The sequence below is a fragment of the Mus pahari genome, chromosome 11, assembly GCF_900095145.1.
Source record: "Mus pahari chromosome 11, PAHARI_EIJ_v1.1, whole genome shotgun sequence".
Taxonomy (NCBI): Eukaryota; Metazoa; Chordata; class Mammalia; order Rodentia; family Muridae; genus Mus; species Mus pahari.
Genome location: NC_034600.1, coordinates 42,376,815 through 42,386,157, shown reverse-complemented (window position 1 = coordinate 42,386,157; position 9,343 = coordinate 42,376,815). Strand labels below are relative to the sequence as shown.

At 43.9% G+C, this 9,343-nt stretch overlaps 1 protein-coding gene across 1 annotated transcript; it reads right to left on the bottom strand.

Annotated features, from left to right (window-relative positions):
• Positions 1 to 5,345: 5,345 nt before the first annotated feature.
• Positions 5,346 to 6,300, bottom strand: LOC110328876 (la-related protein 7-like). The gene is made up of 4 exons (XM_021208371.1): positions 6,118 to 6,300; positions 5,930 to 6,034; positions 5,534 to 5,886; positions 5,346 to 5,475 (listed from the first exon to the last, which is right to left on the bottom strand). The coding sequence occupies exons 1-4, from the start codon at positions 6,298 to 6,300 to the stop codon at positions 5,346 to 5,348; spliced, it is 771 nt and encodes a 256-aa protein (XP_021064030.1).
• Positions 6,301 to 9,343: the final 3,043 nt, after the last annotated feature.

The following is a 9,343-nucleotide window of genomic DNA, read 5'->3' as shown; positions in this document are numbered from 1 at the left end:
AACTATCTATGCAAAAGCAAAAATCTTACTTACTATTTGAGTAATGGCTTTCCATCTTTGGCTAGTGAAGGCTCTCTGACCTTGGAGTGTCCTTCTCAGTTTTAAAGCATCCCTAGAGTTCCCACCATGTCCAGTTAGAAATGTGGATGGAGGAGTTACAGCCCTGAGCCCCTGTTGAAGCTGTCTCCCGTAAGCTACTGAAAAGTGTGGCAATACAAATGGGGTTCTTGGAATGTGTCTTGAGGAAATCTCACAGAAGGGATGATCCACAGTTCCTGCAAGGAGAAATCAGTGAAATCATGAGAAGCCAGTAGCTAAGGTGGGGAGTAGTGACTGGAAATGCAGGCAGAGTTAATTAAGATGACATCCCATTGGGAGAATGACTAAGAAAGCAGGGTTCAAGCTGAGACAACTGGCTAGAGGCAAAGAAGGGACCGAAGAATAGGGTGTTCATACCAGACACCAAGAAACTCAGAGGGGCTGTCACAAGAAGACCCTAGCATTATGGAGGGACACACAAGAGGCCAGTACAAGGGCTAACGTTGGGGATCAGTGGGAAATAAAGTGGTATGTGTAAACACAGCCTGTGAAAACATGTCTAATTCAATTACTGGTGAAAAGTTATCTGACTTTTCTCAGTTGGCAGCGGCTCTGCCTGTTTGCGAACCAAAACGTCAAGATCTTTTTTTTTTTGGATGCAGAGGTAAAAGTTTAAAATAAACATTAAAATAGAATAAATAAAATAAAACCTATCAATGATTTCATTGCTACGTGACACGATACTACACAAGCTGATAAACTATCCCACACTTCTGGATGAAGTAGGGAGGGATTCCAGAAGAAACAGAGGACAGCCCACCTCACGCACATCTCCTGCAGGCCTTCCCACTCAACTTTCTCTCTGGCTCTAATTAGAAGAAAGTGTATCTTTCATAGATCTGCTTTTTAAAGGAACATAAACAATGCTTCCCGTGTCCCCAAGGGCTTGTGCACTTTTTTTTTTTTTTTTTTTTTTTAAAAAGCTGAAAACACACTAACATCTGAGAAAAACCACAATGAGAACACATGGTTTGACCAAGAACAAACCATTCTAACCCAGTGCTAAGATGTTTCTCAGTGCTCCCAGATTCCCTCCTCCCCAGTGGGGATGCAAGCAACGTGTGCATCTTGTTACAGTGTAGTCAGGAGGTTTTGCCTATCTTAAACTTATGCCTAGGGGGCAGCAGTCAAGAAGGAAAGCTGACTCTTAATTCCTTACGTAATAATCACCAAGAGAACTGCATCTGAACTGAGGCGGAACCTTGCCATCCCAAGGGCTGGGTCCAAAAGCCATTTGTTTTTTCCATACTCAGGGAGTTTGCATTGCCTAGGACTTTCCGGGTTTCTTTCTATGTGGAATTCTTCACCTATGGACTGAGAGGAACAGGGGCATCTTTCATGATGCTATAGGAGCCTGAGTTCTAGGCTAGGAGCCTTGATGATTGTTTCATGGGATGGCCGATTGGGCACAGAGCGTGTACAGGTGGGCCTTCGTGCACAAAGGGCGTCTTGTGGATATTGTTGACGCATCACCATCTAGTACCGCTCTAGTACCCTTCATAGCCTCATCTAAGGCTATCGTCTGAAAACGTTTCTACCTGGAAAACTTGTGCTCAGACTCGGTGGGCACACTCGGGATGGACGATAAACACGCGGGTGTTAGTGTGGTTTCTTTCTGTGTGGGATTCCTCACAGTGGACTTCTCTGATAGTTTGGAAGTGGCTTTAAGGGGTTTCTGGGAGCACTGGTCAGGGTCATGAGGAATTGAGAGGAAGATTAGAAGTTGCCATCTTCCTGTCCAACATCTCCCCAGCCCAGGAGATGTTCCCATCTGTAGATGATGGGAGTCAGGGACTACAAGACAAAATTGAGAAGGCACCTCGTTTGGAAGCTGCTTCCTTCTAGAGTCCAAGGAAGTTATCTTACCTTTCTGGGCCTCACTTCCTCGTTTATGAAAATGGTAAGTTCCTTCCAGCTCCACAACGCTCTGATTCTGGGATCACAAGGCACACCCTAAGGCTCGAGACAAGAGGGAGAAGGTCACACTTATCAGATCCAAGGGAAACTATAGCTCCCCAAATTCTGGTGGTTACACAAAAAGCCAGCATTCCTCAGACTCCCGGGAAGCTGGTTTTCTTCTGCCAAGGGAGACACTCCCCTTATCACTGGCTGAAGGGGGGGATCTCTCTCTGTGGTGCCTATCAGAGCATGCTGGCCCGCAGGCCCCCTTAATGTCACAACCCATTACACATTTCAGAATTCGTGCTGGCCTTCTAACTCTTCTCATCGCCCTCCACCCCCAAACTTCTCCAGCTCGTGGGCACCCCTCCTCCTCATTCTCCTTATAACCCTGTAGTTTGGACTTTGCTCTTTTTCTTTCTTCCTGTCTGTTGCCTGCCTTTCCTATCTTCATCTCTAGCTCTTCCCCTCTCTCCATTCCCCCCTCTCTCTACTCTGTTCTTTCTTCTCTCATGACCAGGTCCATCCTGCTAGTCATGTTCAGACTACTGCTTTCTCTCTCTCTCTCTCTCTCTCTCTCTCTCTCTCTCTCTCTCTCTCTCTCTCTCTCCTCTTCCAGATGCCCCTGGATGTTCTCTCTTTCATATCTACAGTGAAAGCCCTTCCTTTACCGTACCATGAAGCAATCGTGTCCTCAGCTTATATGATGCCCATCACGAGTGTGCCCACCGAGTCTGCCACTGAGTCTGAGCACATGTGTTCTAGGTAGAAACGTTTTCAGAAACGGTGGCCCTAGATGAGGCTATGAAGGGTGTGCTGAGCGGTACTAGATGGTGACGTGTCAAGAATGCCCACAAGACGCCCTTTGTGCATGAAGGCCCACCTGTACACGCTCTGTGCCCAATCAGCCACCCCACAAAACAACCATCAAGGCTCCTTTAGCATCATGAAAGATGCCCCTGTTCCTCTCGGCCTTGAGCTGACATGTTATTTTCTCCAAGTCCCGTGAAAATCTTCCACCTCCCTTTGAGGCCCTGATGCTGTTATAACAAGGCCACCCTTTCCTAAGTCGCTCCCTGGGTATCTCTGAAAGCCAGGAAAGCACTTAGAAACCAGGGCCTGAAAGGGCAACTGTCACTCTGCTGTCGTGCTGAGACCTCAACCCTACTTAATTTAGATTAAAATAGGGCAATCATCTTCATCAGTCATCGGGCTGAATAAGCAGGAGTCTACTTTCTCTCTGTAATTGCTCAGGAAACATTATAGGTAAATGGATTAAATCATAAACCCAGGCTAACTCCCTTGCCTCACCCATCCTTTTCCTACTTAACCCTTAAGCTTACTATCCATTCAAATAAGGTCCCAGGAGCAGATCACATGGTTTGAGGGCAGGTAAGCTGCTTGCCTTTTCTCAGGGTCACGTGGTCTATGAATCCCAGGGAAGAATCTGAGAGAGCCACATAGACACTGATGTGCCCGTATCCAAAGGTTACGCTGTGTGATGTTGGGAGTGGCAGGGAAATACTTTTCCTTTGATCCTTTCTCAAAATCACTAGGGCATGGCTGTGTTTTCCATTTGCTTAGAGTAGCCGACCCTGGAGGCTCACCACTTTCAAGGCACCTTACAGGATCATGATGGTTGGATGCTGAGATATCTCTGTGAAGATTAATAAAGGCCGCCAGTACTTAGAATGCCTCCCCCATCACTCCCTGCACAACCCGGTGAAAAGAACTTAGTCCTTGGACAGCGCTGCTGCTTCTCAGGACAACTGCACTCAGGTCGGCCTTGGACACGCATTTTACACAGAGACCAGTTCAAAAAAAACCAAGTTGCTCCACAGTCAATTATAAAAATACAACCTTTGAAAACAATCAGGGAATTTGGTTTCGGCAGCTCTATTCTTTGGCTAAATCGTCACATGATCAATTTGTACTGCAGAATCTGGTTACAGTGTTGTAACTTTGAATACACTTGATCACAGAGTAAGTAAGACATTTTAAAATGCCTGTTTATTTTGCTTTCCCTTGACTGACTCCATCAAGCCACTTGTCCTCTCTCTTTAGATCCCTTGATTTTGCTGTGTTTGGTTATCAGATGCAAACGACTGCATAGCAACATTTTCACATTACCAGCCCTTCTTCTTGTTACTCACTCTGAAGTAATAATTTGAAATTAGCCACAGCATGTATTTTAAAAATTATTCAGCAAACAGTCCTCCCCATTCACCTGAATACAGTCGTCTCTTGTCTGTCTCTCCTGTTTGTTAATTGGATTTCACAAAGTCCAACCCAGCTAATGGACTGGTCCTCTTTCATTTGCCAAAGACAGGGATGTCAGAGTTCTGAAAGAGGTGACCATCTTCGCTCAAGGTAAAAGTTGAGGTCAGGAGTACTGGGTCTATTTTCTCTTTATGAGGTGAGGAGGGAAGGCAGGTGCTAGGTGAGTTACTCTGTAGCTCCCATGATAGGGTCCTGTCAAGCTACAGTGTGCAAGCTACTTCCTGCATTCGGCAAGAATGCGATGCTCTCCCAGCAAGGATGAGGCCATCTACCATGAACAGGATTTCCAAGAGGTAAGGAAGAGGACAAGGTGCTTTTGAACCTCCCAGGGAAGAAGGAGAGATATGGGAACAGCTAGGACTAACACGACCTTGAATGGTAAGGCTGGACAGAACTGAAATATTTCCCTTTCTACTATCTCCAATTATGACCAATTACACTCCAAAAGATAGAGCTCCCCTTACTGTGTCTGCTAATAACTTATTGTCAAATCCAACAGTCTTTCTGTAAGCTCATCGTGACATGGCAGATGCTTCATTCCTTGACTGAGCCCTAAGGACTTGGGAGAAAATGCGCAGATGAAGGTTTCAGAGATTCGAAGAGCTGGGAAGAGACCCATCCTTTGAAGCCCACAAGGACAAATGTCACGTGTGGCTCCATGAAATCTGACTTATTTAAAAAAAAAAAAAATCAAAAAGCCAATACCTCATCATTCTACCACTGACTGCACAGCCAGTGGGAATGACAGATTCTCAGCTGTCATTCTCATGTCACGGGGACATGTAGGTCAGAGTCACCCATCCAACGATTGTTGCAAGACTTCAGTAAATTCTGATCTTACTCCCTAGATGGCGGAAGACGCTCAAACGGGGATGTCCTGTTCGTCCCAACTTATCAGAGCCCAAATCAATATAAACGAAGTGTTTCTATGCAGTTTGAATTAAAAATCCAAAATGGCTGACATGGAGGTAAAATGGCTTCCAGTGAACGGAATTCACCACTCTCCACATTGTGGTAGACGGAACTGAGAACTACGGAGCTCTGTTGTGGCCACGAAGACTGGGTGCTTAAATGGACAGCACCCTCAGTGGTATAACCTCCTCACCCATTTTGTGTCTCTCCTTATGTTTCTTCACCTTTGAGAGTGAGTCACCTTTTCTGTCTCCTGTCTCCTCTTCAGTAGAGCAGAATTTAAGTCTAGAAAAAAGATTTCCAAAAGGCCTTTGTTGTGAAGTAGCTAAAACATTCCTGTAACCCTACTGCCACAGTCTCTCTGCTCTCTTTGTCGACCTCAGAATCGGCTTGGCGGACGCCATTCTTCTGAGCCCTTTTCTTTGCTTTTGGCCTTGGGGGAGAGGAGGCGGTCTTCGTCCTCGCGCAGCTTCTCTCCCTCTTCCCTGCCCTGACTTCAGGTAAGCTCGATGCTTCCATCTTGTCCCGCATTTTCTTTTTCTTTGCAGGTTGCTTTGGAACTTCTGGGGTTTCTGCTTCAGAGCCCTCAGAGGCAGTCCTTGGTCTCTTGGTGGCTTTATACACACCTGAGCTGCTGCTGTCCACAGTGGACTCTTTGGCCTGCACGCTCTCTGCCTTTTTTCTTTTTCTTCTCTTCTGTAACAACTTCAGAGTTTATTATTCACTCAGCCAATCTAACTAAGCACTCACCAGCTGCCTGTAAGGAAGGGGTGGGCTTGCTTTTCACTCTCTTGGGGAGTGTACAGGGCTTTCTAAGTGCTTCTTCTGGTGGGTTCTTCAGAAACTGAAACAATTGCAAAATGCAGTTACTCTCGCTAATCTTGTGTCTTGTTTCTTTACTTTTCAGGGTCCCACAGAAGTGCGAACCTCAATGGCTTTTGCTGTTTGTTCTTTTGTTTCAAACTCCACAAAGGCAAATCCCTTATGGTCTCCAGTAGACTTGTAATGTGGAATACTTATATAAACCACATTGCCACATTTCCCAAATACTCTCTCAGTCCAGCTATGAGTAACATTCTTGGGGAGCAACTCCTGTAGTAAATCAGACATGGTATGAGCATTTTAAAGTTCCTACATTTTACCAGTAAATGGAAACTGGAATTAAAATTTGTGTCATATTTCTAATAAATCAGACATGTATGAACGTTTTAAAGTTCCTACATTTTACCAGTAAATGGAAACTAGAATTTAAAAACAAAAACAAAAAAACCCACTAAAACAACAAAAATAAAACTGAGAACTTAAAAAAAAAACAAAACCAAAAACAAAAAAACAAAAAACAAAAAACAAAAAAACCTGAGAACTAAAGGCCAGATTCAGCCACAGTCAGGTTTGCTGTTGTTGTTGTTGTTGTTTGCTTTGTTTTGCTTTGCTTTTGTTGTTTTTTTTTTTGAGACAGGGTTCTCTGTGTAGCCCTGGCTGCCCTGGAGCTCACTCTGTAGATCAGTCTGGCCTTGGACTCAGAAATCTGCCTGCCTCTGCCTCCCGAGTGCTGGAATTAAAGGCATGCGCCACCGCTGCCTGGCCAGCCACGGTCAGTTCCAGGGCTCAATAGGAGGCCCAATGTCACAACACTGGTTGTTCAACTTTGGTTGTATCCTGGACCTTCTCAGTAGTCTCCTCCCAAGACACTTCCTCTGGATACTAATGTAAACTTTATGGGAGGAGAAGAAGTTGTTCTAGATGTTCCTACCAAAATGGAGCAGAATAGAATTACACATAATTGAAAATCAACATAGTCAGTATCCTGCCTCATTTCTGACCTTTCACCCAAAGCAGCCACTCAGGCTTAACTCCCCACCCCCACTCTCCAGCATCTCTCATCTCTGAAGACACAAAGGAGATTAGTAGTATGTATTGATACAGTTTTAGGGAACTATAAGGTCTCAAATGCAGGATATGTGAATTTTACCGTAGAGTGCACATACGCAAAAATGAAAGGTCAATTGAATCAAGAAATGTATGGTGGTTTGAATAAAAATGGCCCCCACAGACCCATAGGGAATTGCACGATTAGAAGGTGTGGCCTTGCTGGAGTAGGTGTGGCCTCATTAGAGGAAGTGTCTTAATCGCTTTAGTTGTTGCCTGTGGATCCAGATTTAGAACTCTTAGCCACTTCTCCAGCACCACATATGCCTGCATGCCACCATGCTTCTCACCACGACAACAAATGGACTGAACCTCTGAACTGTAAGCCAGTCCCCACTTAAATGTTTTCCTTAGTAAGAGTTACCATGGTTATAGTGCTTCTTCACAGCAATAGAACGCCCAACGAAGACAAAATGGTTCTGGAAAATGTTTGTATTGTCTGAATCCAGACTTCCTATCCTGATGCTGTAAATACCAAGAACTGTAGCATGCGTTATAACAATGCTTTCAAATTCATAGCACCGCTTTCAAGAAATGCAGGGAAATTCCTAAGTGTCTCGTAGATGAAGGCAACTGAAAGTCATGTCAGAGTCTCTCAGAGTTTTTGTGGTTCCTTGGCTGATGGGTCGGGGTGCAGTGAGGAGTCCAGACGAACGGCTTTGGTTCACAGTGCTCTTGGAGCTTGGATGTCAGTGTCTATGAGGAAAGAGCAGGGTAAAGGGCTTTATTGTGGTCCAGGAAGATGGAAGCTGAGACTTTTCTGCCAGCCTGGCACTCTGAAGTACTGACCATTGTTGGAAACAAGAGAGCAGGAGAAAAGGCCCAACCTGGGGCAGCCTCTGTCCCTTGAGAAGTCTCAATAGAGACAAAAAAGTTCCCTAAAATGTTCTGTTCACAGGCTTCCCGCCCGTGAGTGTCAGGTTGAGTACTTTCATGCATCTTCAGGCTTAGAAACCTGAACTGAGAAATTCTATTCAAGGTGTCTTGGGACTACGATGTACCCAGCAAAAATGAAGACGTTTCAACCAACAATTAAGACCCACAAATACCGTCCTGTTAAAGACAAACTCAGTCTAAAATTATAAACATTCCTTAAAGAAATAAAATTACACATAAAAGCAAAGCAAGATAGGACCTAATAACTTAAGCTTCTGGTTCCTAATTTGTCTATTACTAATAAGTTAAGAGCTAAGGATATAATGGATAAATTCAAACCACAGAAAAAGAAAATTTAAAGGGAACAGAATAGAAAGATGAGGTCAGATTTGCATCTCACTCCACATGTAAAATAAACCCAGACATGGTAGAATCTAAATGGGAGAAAAAAGTTTAAAACATTATAAAGAAAGTATAGGACGACATGGTTATGACATAGGTAGGGAACATTTTCTTATACTGGACACAAAAAATGTAAAACGTAAAGGAAAAGTCTGATAAACTGGAGGGTTTTTGAAAATTGTGCTAAAAAAGATGTAATAAACCAAGATAAAAGTAAAAAATCACATTATTTATTTTTTTTAAAGAAGTATTTATTTATTTTATTTATATGAGCACACCGTTGCTGTCTTCAGACACACCAGAAGAGGGCATCTATCCCTTTACAGATGGTTGTGAGCCACTATGTAGTTGCTAGGAATTGAACTCAGGACCTTTGGAAGAGCAGTCAGTGCTCTTAACCACTGAGCCATCTCTCCAGCCCCCCAGCCCTCCCCAAAACCCACATTTTAGGAAAAGATACTTGAATACTATACAAAAGTAAATCTTAGAAATTCACAGGAAAAAGGTGGCAACTTGAATTGAGATGGGAATTTATACCTTAACAGAAGATGCAAGGCGGTTGCTTACTCAACATACAAAGAACGCTACAGTTCTAAGTCCTGAGAGAGTTGTAACCAGTAACAAAGATGGCAGATTGGTGGGGAAGCAGGAACACTGATGCATTGTGGGTTGGGAGCATATGTTGGAACCACTAAGTAGGGAAACATTTGACAACATCAACAAAGCTCAACATGGGCATGCTATCTGTCTCGCATGTGCTCACAGGGAGACAAGCTTGTGGGCATGTCTAATTACCATGTTGTCTATGATTGTCAACTCTGGGACTATGCCAAAGTTTACTAAAAGATACTATATGTAATACAAGAGAGTGAGTTGTGTGTAGGCATAAGACCATCCACAGAAAAGCCAGACATCTATTTTAAAATAAGGATTATCTTAGAAAAGT

Coding starts and splice junctions, on each gene's coding strand:
- LOC110328876 (XM_021208371.1), bottom strand. CDS start 6,300: ATGTCTGATTTACTACAGGAGTTGCTCCCCAAGAATGTTACTCATAGC. Junction 6,035..6,117: donor AAACAGCAAAAGCCATTGAG/GTTCGCACTTCT, acceptor CAATTGTTTCAG/TTTCTGAAGAACCCACCAGA. Junction 5,476..5,533: donor AGAGAGACTGTGGCAGTAGG/GTTACAGGAATG, acceptor TCTTTTTTCTAG/ACTTAAATTCTGCTCTACTG.